Here is a 22,600-nt window from a genome sequence, read left to right on the forward strand (position 1 = left end):
AAATTACATTTTCCATGTAAGTGCTTTATCAAAAATAAAGGTGGAGAACTTTTAGCAGTGCTTTCTGAAGTTGATAGACACCAGAGTCTAGGAGTCAGAAAATGGGAGAAAGTGGGACAAAAGATTTTCTCACCAGTTGAGCTCAGGAGATCATTTTTTTCTTTTTCATGTAGGACAAACTTCTAAATAGGTTAAAATTTCTTCTGTGTTTACCCTACACATTGTGAGGTCTGTAGTTGCAATGAAACTGAATCTCTAACAGGGACTTAATTTATTCGGAATGCCATTTGGCTGGTTAACTTAGATATCTGTAAACAAAATTGACTTAATTGCTATGTTTTGACCTTCTGAAATCTCTTATGTGGAATAAGAATAGATTAAAAAAGCAAAAGCCCCTTAAACTTTTGACTGCTTTAAAGAAAGACGGAAATAAAAGTCCTTTGTTCCCTGAGAATCTTGTATATTAGAAAATTAACTTAGAAACAACTTATAGCTGATCTAGCTGCAAAAAGTAGCTTCCAAGTATAAAGCAAAACAGTGGCCTTCATTCCTTTAGAATTCTGAAAAACGTTGTCTTCTGCTCAACTCTTAAGGGTGTTCATTTGGTATCTGTTTTAACATGAGCATGGTTAATTGCCTAACTATTGATCACCAAAAGAAATGTCAGCTAATAAGTTTATCTGTTCTCGTTTGAGAATGGTACCTTCATGTTAATAATTGTTATTTTCAATTGGGTGAAATAAATTGGAGAATTAAATGTGAATATTGGAAGGAGATGGAGGAACAAACCTGAGCAAATTGACAAGTGAATCCTTGCCTTCATTAAAGCAATAGTTAAGAATCTTAAAAATACTTAGTCTGATGTTTCGGCCTGAATTACCATGAATTAAAAGATACATAATTTAACTTGTTTGTTTGGGCTTCCTTGGAATTTAGATGCAAGTTCTTTGGTAACTGTAAAGGAGGAGTGTCCCTGGACCACCACGCTGGGCCTAGCAAAGGAGGAGAGAAACAGCTGGAGGATGCGAACGAGAGCTTCAAGTGTGACATTTCCTTTTGTTTTTCTGCTGAGTGAAGCTCATCTTTTCATCCCTTGAAGGTAAACTGCAGAAGCAGAAAGGTATTATTGTCCTAAATGGACCCTAATTAAGAATAGAACTTGTTCCACTCCACACAGTAAGTTTAATAACTCAGATCTGAATTGACCATATCAGTAGCAGAACAGGGAGTATGGTTCTGGGAAACCAATTTCAGTGTTGTAGCACTGCAAATTTGAGAAGAGAAAGGGATTATGGGAGGAAAAAGTAGTAATAGAGAAGAATTTAGGACTGCATTTGAAAATAATGGGACAGTATATTATAAAGATACTTTCAGGTTGGGTACTGTAAATACTATGCAAGATCTGTGTCTTTTACATGGGTGCTTTTACAGCTACATGCTGAATGACATTAATTTACTGCTCTGGCTGAGGGCGAAGAAAAGTCTTGGCTATTCCTTCCTCCCTTCCCCAAAATAATTTGTTTTGAATCAATTCTGCAAAGTGTTCTGGTTTTACAGCATGAGCATGGTCCTGTTGTGTAAGTAGATCATGAATGTCACTGTGTCTGTGTTCAGTTGCTGAATGATCTTTTCTGTGGTGAAGAGTTTTTTGATCTCTAGGGGAGTAAGAGCAAGAGAAACCTGCTGGATTAGTCTGAATCTTCTAACTTCAAATATGAATGAAAAAATTTCTGAAGTTACCACAGTAGGCATGTTATTTGGCAATTGCACGGTCTATATGAAAGCTCTGTATGACTTCAGAAATTACATTTTCCATGTAAGTGCTTTATCAAAAATAAAGGTGGAGAACTTTTAGCAGTGCTTTCTGAAGTTGATAGAGCCCTGTCTGTCTGAGTCTGAAAAAGAAAATTTTCTAGATAAACTTTTGAGGTAGTTGCTGAATGATCTTTTCTGTGGTGAAGAGTTTTTTGATCTCTAGGGGAGTAAGAGCAAGAGAAACCTGCTGGATTAGTCTGAATCTTCTAACTTCAAATATGAATGAAAAAATTTCTGAAGTTACCACAGTAGGCATGTTATTTGGCAATTGCACGGTCTATATGAAAGCTCTGTATGACTTCAGAAATTACATTTTCCATGTAAGTGCTTTATCAAAAATAAAGGTGGAGAACTTTTAGCAGTGCTTTCTGAAGTTGATAGAGACAGACCCCAGAGTCTAGAAGTCAGAAAATGGGAGAAAGTGGGACAAAAGATTTTCTCACCAGTTGAGCTCAGGAGATTATTTTTTTCTTTTTCATGTAGTACAAACTTCTAAATAGTTAAAATTTCTTCTGTGTTTACCCTACACATTGTGAGGTCTGTAGTTGCAGTGGATACTTCAGTTAGTACCTTGCCAGGCTCTAGATTAATTTTTAATACAGAAACAAATATTTAGGCCATGTCTCATGGCCTAAATACCCTATGAATATGCCTTCTGACAGTTACGGACAGACAAATGTGTGCATTAGAAAACTGTCTGTTGTAGATACGTGCTCAGGAGCTTATTTTTTCAATAGTGTGTGGTTAATGTGGGAGATGATTGATTTAGGGGGAGTGAAACTGAATCTCTAACAGGGACTTTATTCAGAATGCCATTTGGCTAGTTAACTTACATATCTATGAACAAAATTAACTTAATTGCTATGTTTTGACCTTCTTTAATCTCTTATGTGGAATACGAATAGATTAAAAAAGCAAAAGCCCCTTAAACTATGGCTTTAGCAGGTAAGACTAGCTCTTCTTGTCTAGTCTCCTCAACAGTACTCTCACTATGGATGAAACTGAATCTCTAACAGGGACTTAATTTATTCGGAATGCCATTTGGCTGGTTAACTTAGATATCTGTAAACAAAATTGACTTAATTGCTATGTTTTGACCTTCTGAAATCTCTTATGTGGAATAAGAATAGATTAAAAAAGCAAAAGCCCCTTAAACTTTTGACTGCTTTAAAGAAAGACGGAAATAAAAGTCCTTTGTTCCCTGAGAATCTTGTATATTAGAAAATTAACTTAGAAACAACTTATAGCTGATCTAGCTGCAAAAAGTAGCTTCCAAGTATAAAGCAAAACAGTGGCCTTCATTCCTTTACAGATTTAGCAGGTAAGACTAGCTCTTCTGATCTAGTCTCCTCAACAGTACTCTCACTATGGAATTTCTCCACAGAGCTGTGCTTACGGTATTTAATCTGTCTCGACTTATGTGCTGCCAAGATTTATCCCAAATCTTTTGGGAAAGTAGTTATTTCATTATGTACTGTACTATTCTTTGTGTGGCAGGTGTATTAATTGAAGAAAAGCAACTACTATTATGTTGATCCACAGTTGTTCTGAGACAGTCGTATAATGTAATGGTTTAAAAATACTTCACTATAACAGTCATAATTATGATCTTTACTTAATGTCAGGTGGACTTGATTTTATTCTTCCACTGGCCTTCATTCCTTTAGAATTCTGAAAAACGTTGTCTTCTGCTCAACTCTTAAGGGTGTTCATTTGGTATCTGTTTTAACATGAGCATGGTTAATTGCCTAACTATTGATCACCAAAAGAAATGTCAGCTAATAAGTTTATCTGTTCTCGTTTGAGAATGGTACCTTCATGTTAATAATTGTTATTTTCAATTGGGTGAAATAAATTGGAGAATTAAATGTGAATATTGGAAGGAGATGGAGGAACAAACCTGAGCAAATTGACAAGTGAATCCTTGCCTTCATTAAAGCAATAGTTAAGAATCTTAAAAATACTTAGTCTGATGTTTCGGCCTGAATTACCATGAATTAAAAGATACATAATTTAACTTGTTTGTTTGGGCTTCCTTGGAATTTAGATGCAAGTTCTTTGGTAACTGTAAAGGAGGAGTGTCCCTGGACCACCACGCTGGGCCTAGCAAAGGAGGAGAGAAACAGCTGGAGGATGCGAACGAGAGCTTCAAGTGTGACATTTCCTTTTGTTTTTCTGCTGAGTGAAGCTCATCTTTTCATCCCTTGAAGGTAAACTGCAGAAGCAGAAAGGTATTATTGTCCTAAATGGACCCTAATTAAGAATAGAACTTGTTCCACTCCACACAGTAAGTTTAATAACTCAGATCTGAATTGACCATATCAGTAGCAGAACAGGGAGTATGGTTCTGGGAAACCAATTTCAGTGTTGTAGCACTGCAAATTTGAGAAGAGAAAGGGACTATGGGAGGAAAAAGTAGTAATAGAGAAGAATTTAGGACTGCATTTGAAAATAATGGGACAGTATATTATAAAGATACTTTCAGGTTGGGTACTGTAAATACTATGCAAGATCTGTGTCTTTTACATGGGTGCTTTTACAGCTACATGCTGAATGACATTAATTTACTGCTCTGGCTGAGGGCGAAGAAAAGTCTTGGCTATTCCTTCCTCCCTTCCCCAAAATAATTTGTTTTGAATCAATTCTGCAGAGTGTTCTGGTTTTACAGCATGAGCACGGTCCTGTTGTGTAGGTAGATCATGAATGTCACTGTGTCTGTGTTCTTTCTGTCTTTGTAGAAGTTCATTGATGTTCAGAAAATAATTCAGTCTCTCTGGCATAGTTCACTGTGTTGCAGCTGAGTAGTGGTAAATTACTCTGTATGTTTACGAAAAATTACTTTGAGTTTTGAAGAAGTTAGTAACCACACTCAAGCTGTTTGACACAGCTGTCTCCCAGAGGTTTGCTCTTAAAGGCATTTAGAAGAACGGACCTTTCCTGAGTGGACCTTTGCTTCCATGCAAAATCCAGAGCCTCACCTAAAATGGTTGAGAGAAGTGATTTTTTAGTTAAGATACTATGGAATAAATGAAGTGAGCTGCGTGCATATTCCTGTTTTCTGACCCTGTCAGGAGAATGGGGTGGGTAACTCTGGACATCTGCTTATCCTGCTTCAGCAAGATCCTAGTATTGGTTTATCTGGTTTGTGTGACTTCTGTATGGGATAGTTGTATACCTGAGGATAAGAATAGTGACATTTATTCAGAGAAATTTCAAGTCAAATTTCAAACTTCAGGGAGATAGGTGGATTAATAGGATAGTGTCAGCTGTGGCATTTACTAGATTAAATACAGAGCAGAGCAGTAACGAACAAGACATTATTTCCAATCATTTACTGTCTCTGGGACTATCTATTACTGATTGCTACTGGGTAGAAGTAATTTTGTTAACAGATTGGAGGAGAATTCACATTGATGGAGTTCTCCCATTTTCTACCAGTTTTCATCGCAGGACCTTTTTGTAATTTGGATCAGTAGCCTGATTAAGTAGCACTTCTATTTGGGCATCTTTCAAGTATTTATTTTTTATTTTTAGTCTCATGATATATCATCCTCTTTGAGGAAACTGCTTCAGAGCTGCTACTCTGGATGAAAACAGGCAAAGGCTGGTGTACCTATTGAGAGTACCTGTGTGGTGAAAAGGTTAATGTTTTCCTTGTGCAGTCTCGAATGATGGATTTGGAATAATTTGTAAGACCAGGTGATTAACAGATGGAAACTACAGAATAATGGACTTTGGAAACAGAAACCTCTTCAGAATTTACCAAAATATTTAGCAGTCCTATACAGCGTGATAACAACAAAAAAACCCCGCCTGATTATGTCCAGTAAGGTCAACCAGAAGAAAAAAATTCAGTGGTGAAATGGCTTGTAAGGTGAATGCGTGTGTCTGAGTGGGTAGAGTGGCCAGGAAAAGATGCTCTATGGGTTCTCATGGAAAATAGAAACAACCCAAATGCATATGAGGGTACTATTTAATACTGAAAGAAGTACTACAGCCAAGGATATGAGTTTAACTGCTAGTAACTATGGCTTTAGCAGGTAAGACTAGCTCTTCTTGTCTAGTCTCCTCAACAGTACTCTCACTATGGAATTTCTTCCACAAAGCTGTGCTTATGGTACTTAATCTGTCTCAACTTACATGCTGCCAAGATTTATCCCAAATCTTTTGGGAAAGTAGTTATTTCATTATGTACTGTACTATTCTTTGTGTGGCAGGTGTATTAATTGAAGAAAAGCAACTACTATTGTGTTGATCCACAGTTGTTCTGAGGCAGTCGTATAATATAATGGTTTAAAAATACTTCACTATAACAGTCATAATTATGACCTTTACTTAACGTCAGGTGGACTTGATTTTATTCTTCCACTGCCTGTATTTGGACAATTGATTTGGCCCAGTGACAGATGATATAAAATACTAAATCTGATGTATGCATCTGTATGAAAAAAAAATAAAATCCAATATTCTAGATATATCATATTAAAACCCTTCTTGCTTTTCAAATAATTACATTATATTCATGTAACTGTACAGAGACCTTATTAGTCTAGACAGTTATTTGAAAGACTGGTGCTGTCACTTGTGCTTTACATGTATATGTGTATGAAAAAACATACTGGCCTTTCTTAGCATCATTCAAATTTCTGTATTATAATAAAGTTTTCTTCTATAATGATGTTTTAAGACTGCCATCTAGTGACTAAAGCTTTTCAATCGGAGTTGTGATTTATAAGTTAATGGCAATTTGATTGAGTGATGGAGCAGAAAAATTACTGCATCATTGTTTTCTATTAAAATGGTATGGAATAGTTTAATAGGAAAAATTTAATTTTCAATCAAGTGTAAGGAAAATTAATTTAATTTTTTAATATAATGAGAAGGCATTAATTTCAGCTGTGTAACCTTTAAAGTAGTTGGTTGTTTGGGGTGTTCATGTAGCGTTCTTGAAATGAACATCGTTTGGGTTTGGTTATTTTTTTCTTTTTATGTGTCTTTCAGTTAGGATACTTTACTTAGTACCTTGCCAGGCTCTAGATTAATTTTTAATACAGAAACAAATATTTAGGCCATGTCTCATGGCCTAAATACCCTATGAATATGCCTTCTGACAGTTACGGACAGACAAATGTGTGCATTAGAAAACTGTCTGTTGTAGATACGTGCTCAGGAGCTTATTTTTTCAATAGTGTGTGGTTAATGTGGGAGATGATTGATTTAGGGGGGAAAAAAAAGCCTTTCTGTAAAATGTTTATACACTAAAAAATCTAAAAGGAAATTTTTTATTTTATATGTTTTGTTTAATGTCATAAATATGTTAAAATGTAAAAGAAAATTACACAGATAGTTTTCTTACCAGTGATTTGTATGTCAAGAGTGAGTGTATATGTGAAACAATTCTTTTCTCTCAAGAAGGGCCTACAGTCTGTTTATTCAGGCAGGATGTCTTTAATAATGTCTTATGTTAAAATCAGTTTTAGCAGATAGTGGAAGGACTGCTGTTTCAAACCCTCTTTTTTGTTCTAAGTTGTGTATTCTTTTATGAACGTTGTGTTCTGATTTCTATTTCAGGAACTTCAGCTCAGGAGGAAGATGAAGGATAGCGTTGCTGAAGAACACTTATATTTGGGTTTTTCTCATCAGCACAAAGATAGTGTCTTTCCTCTTCATACATCTATTTCGCTGTTTTTGCTATCCTACTGTGACTGCAAATTGTTCAAAGTTTTCTTAGTCCCGACTGGTGAAGATGTGGATGATCAGTTTGTGGTGACAAACCTCCTTGATGATCTTGAGGTCCATTTCATCTCCAGATGTCAGCTTCCAGCGGTTGTGCAGAGCTGCTGTTTACCTGCTGTTGTCGTGAGTGATGGCAAGTTCTGCCGAGCTGGGCTTTCTGTTGTCTTAAGGCATATAATACAGAAAACATATGAGGCAGATCCATCTAAAAAGGACGTTTTGGAGCTCTTAGGTTTTAAGAAGACCTGCTTAAAAGCCTGTGCTGAAGTGAGTGCATCTCTTTCTTTTAGATACATTAAAAGGGGTTTTTATAAGCATTTAATATTCTGAAGTAGACTCTTAATATTGATGTAAACTAAGTTTTTTTGGTAAGAAACTTAATATGCTCAGAAAATGGAATTTCCTCAATGGAGAAGTATCTGTATTTTGGCATAAAGATGAAAAATAATTCTTTTTCAAGATACTGCTTTTTAGCAGCATAAAAAGGACCATAAGATTCAAAAAATATAATGAATCACAGCTTTGCTTCTCATGAGTTATGCAGCCATCCTAATCTAACTCCAATAGTAAGGAATAAAAGTATGCTATACTGGATAACTGTTCATTCTGTTATATATATAAGATCTATCTTCCTAACTCTCCTGTTGCAAAAGTAGTACAGAATGAGTTTCCAGGGTTATCAAAGAATGTATTTAAAGCTGGAAAGTGGAAAAAGGTACCATGGATTTTGTTTCTCTTTCTGTAGAGACATTAATTATGTGAATTTTTCTGACAGGTTAGCCAGTGGACCAGACTTTGTGAGATCAGCATACCTCTGGCTGTTGAAGGATTTTTGACGGCGTCTCCTGAGCGCTGTCAGTCTATTCCTCCTGACATTTTACAGCTTGAGAGGAAGCTTGGAGAACCTGTCCGAGTACATAACGATGACAAAATTCGAAGGCAAAAACTTCAACAGCAGAAGGCAGGTGCCAAGGCTGCAGTGCCTGTGCTTGGGAAAGAAGGAACAGAGGAAGGAAAACCAGTAGAAACGCATGAACATCCACTCCCAAGTTTGGAACTGAGCATAGCTTTCTCCAAGCTGCTTGTCCAAGAGGTATCAGATGCCGTCAACAGGGAGGCCCCTCACATCAGGAGAACAAAAACCTCTGACCTTCCACCTTTGGACCACGTTTTTGCAGAAGGGCTTTATTTTACCTTGGCAGATATAGTGCTTTTGCCATGCATCCATCAATTTTTGGTAAGATGATGAGTTCTGCAAATACTAAGTAGTGCATATGTATTAGTTTTTAAGAACTGGAAAGTTGTAAAATGTGTTAATTTAAAATATATTGTGGCATTTACAATGTGAACTTAACTTGAAACAGAAAATTTGATTTTGTGCAAACAAAAAGCCAGGGATTGGTGAGATCACCAAAATTATTTTTATATACGTAGCATATCAACACTTAGTAAACACTGCTAACTCTTAAAATATTATACTGAAATATTTTGGCACCAAGTTGCCCTGAAAGTTCCTCCATGAAAATACTTAAAATAGATGCTATAAGTACTTTCTAACATGCATAAAGCAAAAGTAAGTAAGCATGAATTTATTTTCTTGCTTGAATTTAGTGTACTATATTTATGACCATGGCTCAATAGATAATTTGTTTTGAATCAATTCTGCAGAGTGTTCTGGTTTTACAGCATGAGCACGGTCCTGTTGTGTAGGTAGATCATGAATGTCACTGTGTCTGTGTTCTTTCTGTCTTTGTAGAAGTTCATTGATGTTCAGAAAATAATTCAGTCTCTCTGGCATAGTTCACTGTGTTGCAGCTGAGTAGTGGTAAATTACTGAAAGTTCCTCCATGAAAATACTTAAAATAGATGCTATAAGTACTTTCTAACATGCATAAAGCAAAAGTAAGTAAGCATGAATTTATTTTCTTGCTTGAATTTAGTGTACTATATTTATGACCATGGCTCAATAGCTATTTACTAAAGTGAGACCATCTTTTGAGGTTTGGAATTTTGATTCCATCATAAATTGCAGGTTTTAAAAGGAGGGAGCATTGAGAATGGTACTATAATTTTAAAATACCAGAAGGGATGTCCCCCGTGAGAGATTTAAAATGGACACTTAAAGTATATTGTAATATCTATAGAAAAAAAGGTAGGAAGCATGAACCTATTTTAATTTTGGTTTCAGTGTACAGGGGGCAAGGCAAAATGAATTCCTACCCGGTTGGTTGTACCTTTATTACATGGATATTATCTGAATTGGAAGTATTTTCAGCAAAGACTTGAAACTTTATGTAACTTTATCTTGACATAGACTGATGAGAGAACAAGTACATTTTAAGAAAGTGAGAATGACTTTTAGGGAGCCCGTGAATGGAGAGAGATTCAGGGACTATGGTGGCTTTTTAGAAGAGTAAATCCTTTACTTTCCTTACCCATACTAGACCTCATGAAGAGGTATTCAGGTATGGACTCAAGAAAGTCTTCTAAAAGCTCATTTGTTTGTGCTACTGGTATGTAATTTCTTGAGTTTGTCTTGAGATTTTTTTTAATCTACTTTTTTTTTTTTAATATATGATATGCCATGACTTACAATTCACTTACTTCATTCATAATAGGTTAATTATTCCTAATCTCTGCTGTTGTTTTCTTCTAGTTCCTAGGAATGAGCTCTTTGTTTGGGAGGAAACATTCCTCTGTAGCTTTTTATCAATCCCTCCCACAAAATAAGCCAGTTTCATTGTACATCTGTAGATAAAGATGGATGCTTAGGACAGCATAATACCTACATGTCAGAAAATCTTTTATTCTTCTGTGCAGTTGTGTTTTTGCAGAACTTAGTCTGTATTCTTCAAGCAAGGACCCCACTCAGAAATGAGTGGTGTGTCTAGGAAGTCGGCTTTTTTGGGATCTGCTTCAGCCCCTGAAACTTCAGCAATCTGCAGTTTTTTCATTCATGCTATTGTTGCTACTAAACTATTTTCCAGTTTATGGAAGGTCCTTTGTTTAGTGCAATGAAAGGAGAAATTCCTTGGAAAAGTTTACACTGCTAGAAGCTCTTGGAGTGAATTTTATAATGGAAAAGTTATGATTCTCCTTGCAGTCCTGTGAGATTTGCTGCTTTTTTTTTTTTTTTTTCCTAATAGAATCTTATGTTACCTGTATGGTTCGATAACAAGCTGATAGAAAGTCCATACTTTCCTTTAGGGGATTTGAATGTTTTCCTTTCAGATTGTGTAATTATTTTGGAAATGCTAAGAGCGTGGTCTCTTTGAAGATGCTTCTGGCTCTCTTCACCTTTGCAGTCAACCTGCACATTCCCAATACTGGACAAACACCAGTGGGCTAGTTTCAATTGTCTTCATCTTTGTCTTTTTCCTTCACATCAAGAGCTTTTTGCAGCACAATGAGGAAAAACAGTGTATGCTAGCAAAGTAATATGGACACTGTATATAGTGGGTATATGCAAAATTTAATTCTGAATGTAGGGCTGGTTTGCGTTTTGTGATGTGTTTAGAGACCTCAAAAGGTCTCCTTGTCTGTACATGGAGGAATTTGAGCAGCTGGTGGGTGCACCACATGGAATGTGGAAAATTGGGGAATAAATCTTTCCTCCCAGACATAAAATGTCATTATAGAAACACTGTTGCAAGTGGCAAAGCTGGTTTTAGAAGTTCCTGCAGTTTGCCAGGCTATTGGTGTGTCAACTTGGCTGTAATTTGAATCAGTAAAACATTCGTGTCTCTCTACCTTTTGATCAATGATCTGTTAAAAGCTCATTTCACCCCTCTTGTAGGGGAGAGCCGTGGTCACTTGGTTATTGAATCTTTTGTGGCGGATCTCTCATGTTGTACAACATTTATCTGGGGCTGAGAAGGAGATTCCAAGTGTGTGGTGGTTGTTTTTTTATAGCACTTATCTAGTAAGTATGAGCATGTTGTACATATCTTAATGTTTGGATTAGGAAAATATATCAAAATATGCTTTGAGCCTAATATAAGCCATGAAATTTGATTTTTATTTACTTTTATTTAACTTCCCTGGCCCTCCTTTCTCCCTCTACCTTTTTCTCACCTCTGGACAAAGGCAGGGCTCAGTAGTGAAAGTGAGTTGAGCTCAGCTTCAAAACCAGTTTTACAGTGTGAAAGACTTCTGTGGCAAGACTTTGTGAGAGTCTTACTCAACACAATCTGTGTGTGCTCAGTTTTCTGAAGAAGTATACACAGAAAAGAAGTAAGGAAACTGTGTCTTTTATTTCCCATGACAATACAATGTCACAACAAGATTGGCACAGCAAGATTGCCTACTACCTGCAGTATTCCTGTGGTTACTCTGAGATTGATAGCTATAAGCTGGTGTCTGTTGCCAGGAAGAGCTCTGAGTGAAGTTGGTATTTGCATTTTGATTTTGCAAGTTGTTTTGCCAAATTTGCCTTATGGTGTTTGAAAACAAATGGAATTCTGGAGAAGATGCTGTCAGTCAAATTCAGAGAAACAATCTCTAAAATCAAGGTAATTACTAGTGAACATTTATATGTGACAAATGTCCAATTTGTAGCTTCTTTAACCAAGATCACCACCCTCAGTGGATTTCTGAATGATGATAGCAGTATGGGAGTCCAGAAGTGGATTAATATGGCTACCTTTAAGTTCAGATGATGAGTTATTTTGTAGAAATGGTTATGAATTCACCTCTGCTTTGTTTGCTTGTTTTGCAAATCCTTGTTTTGCAATTGAGGATTAATGGCAACTTCTGTATGAAAGATGCTAAACAAAAGTAGTAAGGCAAAATGCTTTCCTACTGTTTTAAAAACCTTAATGTTATTTCAGTCATCTTTATATTTCCAAGGCCTTTTTAAATAAGAAGATCTTAACTTTTTACAGTAATGTTTGATTTCCTGGTGCTAGGCATGAGAAGATTCTTGGATCAGGTGCTTAATTGATTTCAGCAATCCAACTGAAATAGTTTGGTGGAGGTACTGTGGGCTGCTGACAATGCTGTATTTACTTGCTTTTCGTGTGTGACCCTTGAGCCCTGGTGGTCTGCAGCTTATGATCTTTGTGTTGTATAATACATTTGTGTTAGCTCGCACCAAGGATTGTCCTTAAAAACTGGCCTCCAGTTTCATTTTTACCTAAATTAGAAGAGCTCTGGGATAATGTTGTTTTATTTCTGTTCTGTGGTGAATGATCGTTTTCTAAGCAATTATGCCTTGATTCCTACAGTTGTTATTAAAATTGAATAACTTGCATCTGAAAGCTTCTTGTAGGTGGTGGGGTGAAACTGCTCTGGTTGATGGAAGTGCCAAAGTTTAATTCTGTATTCATATGTTATTTATCACTTATGTAACTGGATTTCCTTGATTGTGTTTAAAAAATCATTATAGTTGCACTTCCACTTTGCTTTAAGGGTGTGAATAATAATGAAGTCTTCAATGGGTATGTGTCTGGAAAGTATCATACAATAAAAACGAGGAGACCTGACTAGCTGATTGTAATTATAATTACCAAAAGTAAGATAATGAAGCCTAAGAGTTGTTTTTCATTGCCTCATTTCAATTATCTTTCTGAGGTTAGCTTTGTTACACTTTCCATTAGTTGTAGCAGTTTAAAATTAATAGAAGAATAACAAAACTCCATTCTCCATCTGGGAGAAACCTCTACTGACTTTTTAAAATACAATTTAGAACACTTGTTATCAAGTGTAACAGTGCCTCTTAGAATTCCTTTCCAAGAGACTTCTTCCTTAACTGAATTAATATATTTCTGCCTGTGTTATTAGGATATTGAATTAGATACCGAAATTACACGGTTCATCCTCCTTTTGCTCCTTTGGCTATTACTAATTACTTGTGATTATCCTAAGAACATTATAAACACAGCATGCAAGAAAGCTGCTTGAAATTTTGTGTCATTTCAGGTGTTCTTTGCAAATTTCTATTTCCATGCTGCAGACAGATATGTGGAGGAGCACTGTTTTTGCATGGCCTTTTCTGCCTTTTCCTGTAATCAAGATTTTTAATTTTCTGCTTAAAGCAGGCACAGCATCACAGAATAGTTGAGGTTGGAGGGCACCTCTGGAGACCATCTTGTCTGCAGGGTAGCTTAAGCCAGTTGCTCAGGGTCGTGTCCAGTCAGGTTTTGAGTGTCTCTGAGGACAGAAACTTCCCAACCTCTCCTCCTCTAGGGGGACAGTCTTCACTGTTCTAAAACATTTAGGAACCTGAACAAAAATTACTTAAGTTCACCCAATGCATCCTTTTTAAAATTAGTTGGTCACCTTGTAAAAATGTGATTGAGGTATCTTTTTTTTTTTTTGTAATATGTGCATTGTACTCTTACTTCATCTCATCATCATATATACTTAATTCAGAAAAGAAATACACTTGCTACCATTTTTGTATAAAAATATGAAGTTAAGGTGGTAAAAAAGTTTGAGTAAATAAATATATGATTTTTAAAAAAAAAGGTTTTGATTCAGTACAAGTTAAAAAAAAAAAAAGAAGTCACAGATGTATTGCAAAGACTTCAATAAAGAGCAGAGACAATGTATGCCTGTGCCTGTTTTGCTGTTACCACATAGTCAAAGGAATTTCAGGCTTGCAGTTGCTGGCAAAACAGTTGGATGAGCTTTCAAGGGCTTCAGAGTGCCTGTGGAAAAAGAAGAGCATTCAGGTACCATAATGTCTTGCTTAGAGATCAGTATTCATGGCAAATTACTGGGTTTTGGGGTGGTTTGTTTTTTTTTTTTTTTTTTTTTTGTAGCTTCCCCAATGAGCTAGCTGCTCAAATTTGGGAATCATCTCTCATGTCTGAGTAAGTCTGTTTGGCATAATTGGCATGGGAATACATTGTAGATGGTAATAACGCTACTGCTGAATGCTTTGTACTCCTCTGACCACTTTTATACATTGCTTGACTCTTTCTACTTGCAAATTTCTGGGTTTTTGGGGGTTTTTTTTTTTTTTTTTTTTTTTTTGTGATTACCTACCAAAATGAATCCCTTGTTAGGAAGCAACAGATAATTAAGAATATAATTTGAAGTGTTTTTTCCTGTTACTGACTGAAATTATGATTAAAATTGGTCATGTAAACGTTTTCATCCTATGAAGTAAATGGAAATTGCAGATAGAGTCTAAATGGCCAACTGGCAATTCCACCTGCAGGCCTGAGCTCTTAACTTGCTACCTTTTTGCATTACCATCATGCTGTGAGTAAGCACACTTGGCATGGAGCTGAGCTCACTTCTGTAGTTCATGCCTTCTTGTGGCTTGTAGGAAGAAATTTTCGCTAACAAGTAACCTTTCCATTTTGTTTTTCTAGGTTTCCAGCAAAAAACAAGGCAGAAATCTGGTAAATTTACCTCTCATATCCAGTTGGTATCGAAGAGTTCAGGAAGTACCTGGAATAAAGAAAGCTGCTGCCAAATGCCATATGGAGTTTCTCCAGCTTCCAGAGTTGACATCTGCTCCAGAGGAACAGCTACAAGACTTCTCTTCAGTTCCTGATGAATTAGAAGAGGAGAATGAAGACAGTCATTTTATAGGTGGTCCAAGGCCAACTATGACTAAGTTAATGGTAATTTAGGCTTTTTAATGAGTTATTTTTAATATTAATATTCTGCTTGATTTGGAATAGGTGAAATTTATTAGAACTGCAGAAGCTAAGTTTGACAGCCTTTAACAGTTTGACACCTTTTCCCCATCTTCTGGCTGATAGTTATTGACTTAAAAGTGATTTTACTTTTTTGTTCTGTTCTGATATTTAATTGATTGAGGAATTGAGCAAAGATAGGACTGCTAGAAACCCTATCAATAATTCTGAATAATCAAAGTAACTCTTTGTTGGAATTGCAGTATTGTATTCCTCTTAAAGATACTTGTGTAAAGGATGACAAAAAAATGTTGCTTTTGTTTGGCATCATTATTCTATCATTTCTGCTGGTTTTTTTGCTATTTTGTTAGAGCTTTGAACATCTGGGAACCTTAAGGAGTTTTGTTAAAGAAAACTCTCCATTGTGTTCCATAATTCTCAATATTTTTTGCATAGAGGCTGACAGCATAAAGAAAATTAACAGGGCTTTCTTGTGAAAATGAGAGAAATACATAATTTGAATCCCATACAATGTAGAATTTTCCTCTTAGAGTTACTCTTAGAAACTCCTTAGTTTCAGTTAGGCTGAAAGTATTGCACAGTTTGCTGTTCAATTCATTGGGAATACTGCTACCAACTGCAGTGGGTAGAGGATCAGGGTTCTTTTTTTTTTTTTTCCCCTCTTTCACATAGGAAAATGGTATTGAAGCAAAATTTTCTCCTCATCCGTGCCCCGACTGGACCCTAGACTGGAGCAATCTGCCATCTGCAGTCAGCCCTGGGGAAGGTAAGGGGTTTTATATATGTGTGTATGTGTTTAACAGTGCCTTCTTCTGGTGAAGCTACTTAACTGTTTCCTAGGAAAATATGTCACTTTTCAGTGTATTTCAGAGCACTGTAAAACAGGTAAGCAGTTTTAAATCTGTTTTAAAATTAATTCTGTTTAGGAAACATGGTGAGATGACATCCCTTGTGTCGTCAACAGCTGATGACCAAACTGAGAATAAAAGCCTGACCTTGATTCCTGAACCATGTTTTTTCACATATTGTTTCCTGCTTCTTTCCTGAACTTTTCTTCATATCTGGAACGGTGAATTCTGACTACATGATTAATAAAATCAACATGAATGGTGTGCAAGGACTGTATCGCCCAAATCCGCAGTAGCTGATTTTATTCTGATGAAAATAATATTCATTAGCAAAGTTTGGTTGCTACATATGAATGACTCTTCCCTTTTGTGGCAGTGTTCCCTGCCCTATAGGGATTGTTTGCTTTGCTGGATTACAGGGCAGACTGTTGCCTGGTGGCTATAGTTCTACACAGAAAAAAAAGATTTATCACAACATTTGTTGTTTTAATCGGTGTTGTGAATATTGAATACCTCTTCCACCACACAGCGGAGTTTACTCAAAAAGGCCTTATACATACTTCCAGAGAGTAAGCAGCTGGTGGATGGTAATCCCTTTCTACAGGGAAGAAAAAAGGTTTGTGTTCTTTTGTGGAACTAAGATAATTTAGATCCTTGAGGCAGTATAGCCTCAGTGGCATAGAACTTCCAGTTTAAAAAATGTAGAAATATACGTGCAATGTATAGATGCTCTTCCTTGACCAATATGTGAAATTCCTCACAAAATATGTTAGGAAACACCGAAGAGCTATAGGCACTTCTTAAAAGTACTAGGCTTTTCTTTTGTGTGGGAGGGGGTTTATTGGTTTTAAATATCTGTGTGCATACAAGCATGTATTCCTATTTACGATATACAGGCTATAAAAACAAGATCAAGTTTGAAGTTGGTTTCTTCTGGTTTGGATCTGTGTTTAGTTCACAAAGCCATGACAAAACCCTCATAGTTTTATCTAAAGTGTATCCTTCTAACATGAACTGTGCTGTCCTGAGAGAACTCTTTACTAGGAAGATGCACACCCTGCTTTAATTATTGATTGCTTGTTTCCTTTAGCATGGAATACAAAACTCGGGTTTGCTTCTGTCAACATTACATCATACTTCTTCAGATTTCATGTGGGTGTTTTGGCTATACTTCCTATGTTTAAGTATCTTTGTAGTCTGACTACTGAAATGCTCAGGGAGGATTATGTGCATTGAATTTCTGTGACACAGTTCCAGTATTTTCCTGGAAGTGAATAAATGTTTTTGCTTATTTCCAATGCTCGGGGTTCTGGCTGTAAGTTTTAGTTTGTAATTTTGTCAAGATAGCACTTTTCTTCTATTTGAAAGAAAATTTTGAAAGAGATGCATAACATATAAAAACACAGAATGAATGTATCTTTAGAAATTTTGTGCTGGAAGGAGTGTGTTGGACTCAGTTTGTCTGGGGGAAAATCAACTCCTGCTGCTTCCTGTCTGCGTGCGTGCTTGCTCTCTCTGTTTTCATGTTTGCTGAATTGGTTACTAATGATGTCAATATCTGTAATCGGTTTCCAGTTCAATTTTTGGGAAGATTTCCTAGCTCAACAAAGTGCTGAGAGAGATTTCACCTCCCTCTACCAAGATCACAGTGATGCTGATGCCATTTTCTGATTTAGGGAAACTCCAGATGGTTGTGCTTTCGGTCCAGGAGCAAGAGAGTCACGTAGGACAAAGGGAAATTTCCTAATATGACAATTGGTTTTGCTTTTCAGTTGGATACATCTGTGTGCTTCCCTCTGCTGTTCTAAGTGGTACTGTTCTCTCCTGATTCTTCTGCTAGTACAGCCTAATCATTCTTACATGAATTGAATTCTCAATATTTTACTACTAAATGCCACCTGGCACGCTAAGGAAACAGTCACCGAATCTGACAGGGTTTTTAACTGGGTTTGAGTAATGCAATTCAAGTGTGCAAACAGATCACCCCCCTAACTGGTAAATAAATTTCTTCTCTTTCTTCAGTTGATAGCAGCTGAGGCAAAGTAGAGAATGTTTCTGTTAAAACTCACTTTGTTTTTTATCCACAGTAAATTTAATTTGCTGGCAGATCTTAATTTGATAGCACACATGGTATGCTTTCTTTATCTTAACTTAGATATCTCAGAATTTGTGTTATATGTGTGGAGGCTCTGGGACTGAATTGTTTAGTCTGAATGCCTAATTCAGCTATTTACTACAGGAAAAAATTACTGATGATTGCAATTCTAATCTATTATTTAGATTATACATTGAAGTTCATTCAGGTCTTTTGATAGGGATTATTTACTGTTGCAAAACTACAGATTATGATGACATGATTTGCATTTCATTTGGTTAGTCATATTTCTGAAGCAGAATGAGATAGTTAGAATAGAATAGACTGTATCAGTTGGAAGGGACCTACTATGTTCTTCTAGTCTAACTGCCTGACCAAATCAGGGCTGACCAAGTTAAAGCATATTATTGAGGGCATTGTCTGAACACTTCTTGAACACTTGACAGGCTTGGGGCATCCAGTGCCTCTCTAGGAAGCCTGTTCCAGTGTCTGACCACCCTCCCTGTAAAGAAATGCTACCTAATGTCCAGCCTGAACCTCCCGATCTGAAGCTGCTGACTGTCAGCTTTCAGCCATTTCCACCCAAAAACCTCTGTTACTTTTCATCCTGACGCAATTTTTAAAAGGTATTTTATATAAAAGTTATTTATATAAATAAGTCATATAATGGACTCATGTCTACATTTTAGATATCCTCCAGCTTTGTAAATTTCTGCCATTATGTCAATTACTTGTAAAATATTTGGCTTTACAGTTGTGTGTATCAGCCTTGAGACCTGTTAATCTGTAAGCCTTTGTGAGCATCTGGACTGTATTTGAACATTGCAAAATATCCCAAAATATAGTATCTTGGTGCCCTCTGTAACTGTTGATATTCGAGCATATTGTAGTTCTTGAGTGGTTACGAACTTCCACTTTTGGAAGGAAATTAACACAAAATATTTCATTTATTTTAAAATGTATTGTGAATGCTGGCTTCTGTTCTAGCTTACTGTATGAAAACTTGGCCAGTACTTTAACTGTAAGTTTTCTAATCTTGTTTTCAAGTTTATGTTTAGATCAGAAATATGTTGATATTGTCTATTAAATACAGAAGCCAAAATCCTTCAGCACTGTTGTTTCTTCCAAATCACATAGTGGATAAAGACTTACCCTCAAAAACACAAACCAAGTCTGTCTGCCTGAATGCATCTCTTGATATTGTAAAACTAATTTGTGCAAAATCTCAAAAGAAATTTCCTATTTCTGAGTAATTTTAGAGGTGAATTAAAATATTTAATGAAATACTTATTTGCAATAGATACTGCAGCCGACAGTAGACACAGCCTAGAGGTCCTAACCAAGCTTGGTGCTTGCTTAAGCCCAGCTTTCTGTAGAAAGTAAAGGTAGATACGGTTGTGAATACGTACAAACAGTAAAAGAAAGGGTAGCAGGTCAGGATATAAAACTGTAGGGTGGTTACAATGTGAAACTGAAGAAAAATGAGATACTTGCATCAGCAGTACAGGGACATAATCGGATGATGCACCTCAGCATAGAAAATGTTTTTCATTTTTTCTCTGACAAGGTGGTGGCTGAAATTTTGGGAAGAGGAGCTTGTTGCAATAAGAATGCTGAGTGGAAATAGTGTGCTACTGCCAATTAAATGTGAGGTCTGGGAAGGAAGAGGCTATATTTAATTAGATTTGTGACCAACAAAGAAATAGGGCATCTTTTCTGTGGTTTCACAGTTCATATAAGGCAGCAGTAGGAAGGATTTTTTTGTCCTTTTTGGAATTTCAGTCAGCCCTGGAGTTTTTGCTTGTTTTCCTGGTCCTTTGTCTGTGTGAAACCATTCCTTGTCTTCAGGTTAATTTCCTATTAGCTGCAAAGGCTCTGTGGATACCAAGATCAGTCTGACTGGTTATGATTAGAGGTGCTTTCTTTAGGCTCACCCAAAGCACATTAAGGGGAGGGGGAAAGTGTGTGCATGTGGGGGCAGAGAGTGATAACCCTTGTCACTGCTTTATTATGATGTATGGCCATGTAAGTCTTTGGTAATGTCATTTTTTTTATCAAGCATTGCATTCACTGTGAAACAAAAAAAGGGAGAAAGGTTATAAATTTTTTTTTTACACAGGAATCCACTTTTGTCTTTAAAACAGCTTTTTATTTAATTAAGATTTTTAACCAACTGTGAAACTCAAGAATGAGAAATAACTGACCCACAGTCTCACAAACCCTTGCCTCTTTTCTGATGAGTTGAAATACTTGCTAAGCGGGAAGTACTTAAAAGAAGAAAAGTGCTTTATTTGTATCTCATTCTGAAATTAGCAGCTAGACTGACAGGGTGTGCATGTGATGGTATTTACTTACAAAGGTAGTGGTGTGCTGTGAACAAATTTATATTACTTTTTCCAAAGTGTGAAACTGGTCACAGAACGAACATAGCAAGTACTAAACTCCATTCTATAGGCTTGTAAGTAATGTCCTCTTCCTCAGTAGGTCAGAAAAGAACTCCTTAGCTGAAATTTGACTTACTGTCAGGTGAATGTGGAAAGACCACTGGAATAAAAACTAGGAGTGCGTGCACGGTAGGAGATAGAGGATTCAGTTGTAGAATCTGTGAAGAGTTTGAGGTGGAGGAAGTTAGTTTAAAAATGTAGGCAAATACATAAAGTTAGATCGAAATAAACGAATACATTTTACAAATGCAGCTTGGTCTTACCAATTAATGGAAGACGGGTGACCCTTTAACTTTGTAGTTGGTCCTGTTTTGTAGGGTCAATTTTTCCTGAACAAATATATTTAAATGGATTTTATATACAAACACAATTGTGAATGAAGCACGTCAAGTATTTTATATGCTTTGTTAATCCCTGTTAGAAATCGGCTGATTTCTAATATTGAATTGACTGGGACAAGTGACCTGAGGAGGTGACATTTTCCATGTACAAATTCAGAAGAGCCAATGTTGAAAAAGGAAAGGCCTTTCACATCTTCTGTGTCCAGCGCACAGGTGTAAGAACGGGTGTTAATCCCTACCTGCCTAGCTGAAAACAGGATGACTGATCAAGGTTGTTTGATCTGTGATTAGAAGTAAGTTGATGACCAAATTAAATGACTATAAAAAACTGTGACAGAAAGGTTAGCCTGATTAAAATGATCCCCTGATTGATACTTGCCCCTTGTTTGCATTCAAGTCTTCGGAATTTTGAGAAAGTTGCTAGGTTTTTAGAATGCTTAAAATGAGACAGAATTTGGAAAGCCTAGTATCTGCTGTTCAGGGATAACGCTGTCCCTTAAACAGAGAAGAGATTACCTTGATTTATAACCCACAGAATAATTCATAATATACTGTAAATCCTGCTTGTTTTTTTTTTTTTTGAAGGTGGGGGGGAGAAAAGCAGAATTTGGAATTCAGGAAATAAAGATATATAATATTTAAAAGTTTGCCTTTATATTGCCTTCTTTTCCTAAATAATTTATTTTAGCTGAGAACTTGGCTCTTCAGTGCTTATCTTTTATTGAGAGGCCTGCTTTTATTAATAGGAGTATTTTAATATATGCATGAATATAAATCTCACTAAAGGTGCCATATTCAGATATTTACGTACATATTTATGTACAGAGTGTTCACATTAGAAATGAGACCTTGTCTGATTTACAGAAAGAATAGTGACAGGAGGATGAAGCTCTTCTTACTGTGCCACCTTTCTTTGTTTTGTAGTGGTGATGATTTTTTCCCAAAAGGAAATGCTACTTTCTGGGGATTTGGGGATTGGGATATTGTTTTATTTGGTAAAAACATAAGTGAAACTGTTTAAACTTAATTTCTGATAACTGGTTATGTCAAATCATTTGAGTGTGATAAGAAATTATGAGTAAATCTCGAATGTGGCTTTGAGAATTGACATGACAATATGTATGGCCAGATGAAGAGTAGAAAACTATCTCAAAATTATTTTTAAATAAACTGCTTATGAATTGAAAACACACCACTGAAGCCCCAAGGCAGTGAAACTTGCTTCCCTGTAGAAGAAGGATGTTTGTGTTCCACAATTGTCACATAGAGCTAATGCTCACGTTTTCTTTGTGGCATTAATTATTTGCAAACCATGTTTTGTTTTTAACCTATTATCCAACATAACTGAGAGTTACTGTAATAGAAATCTTTTTTTCTGGCAGAAAGAAAAAGGAATTATGGATATTTGGCTGACACTTTGTTGCACTGGAATTGTTAAAATATCTTACAAAGGCAAGAGCATTTTCCTTCATTGGCAAAAATGAATCTGCTAAATAAAAATTCGCTGGGATGTGGACCTCAAAAATATTTTTATAGTTGGACAACCCTTGATCTTGGAGATCTCATTTGCATGTATTATTCCAAAGCAATCTGGTTTGACCTCTGGGGTCAGCTCTCAAGGACTGAGTTTGTTTGTCATAAGTGGTTTGCAAATATTTAGTACTGTATCAGTAATTTGCTGCTCCACATACTCTCTCTCCATACCTGC

At 36.2% G+C, this 22,600-nt stretch overlaps 1 protein-coding gene across 2 annotated transcripts in view; it reads left to right on the forward strand.

Annotated features, from left to right (window-relative positions):
* The first annotated feature begins 1,089 nt into the window (after positions 1 to 1,089).
* GSTCD (glutathione S-transferase, C-terminal domain containing) overlaps positions 1,090 to 22,600 on the forward strand; it is a 68,979-nt gene continuing 47,468 nt past the window's right edge. Inside the window, exons 1-5 of one of the 2 annotated variants that reach the window (XM_014940819.1) lie at positions 1,090 to 1,099; positions 7,387 to 7,818; positions 8,327 to 8,788; positions 14,874 to 15,128; positions 15,837 to 15,930. In XM_014940819.1, the coding sequence (XP_014796305.1) occupies positions 7,408 to 7,818; positions 8,327 to 8,788; positions 14,874 to 15,128; positions 15,837 to 15,930 (1,222 nt within the window). In that variant the 5' untranslated portion in view covers positions 1,090 to 1,099; positions 7,387 to 7,407. Of the gene's footprint in view, positions 1,100 to 3,563; positions 4,026 to 7,386; positions 7,819 to 8,326; positions 8,789 to 14,873; positions 15,129 to 15,836; positions 15,931 to 22,600 lie in introns of those variants that run through there. The other variant, XM_014940810.1, reaches the window with a different exon arrangement.

This window comes from Calidris pugnax, unplaced genomic scaffold (genome assembly GCF_001431845.1).
Source record: "Calidris pugnax isolate Ruff unplaced genomic scaffold, ASM143184v1 scaffold34, whole genome shotgun sequence".
Classification (NCBI taxonomy): Eukaryota; Metazoa; Chordata; class Aves; order Charadriiformes; family Scolopacidae; genus Calidris; species Calidris pugnax.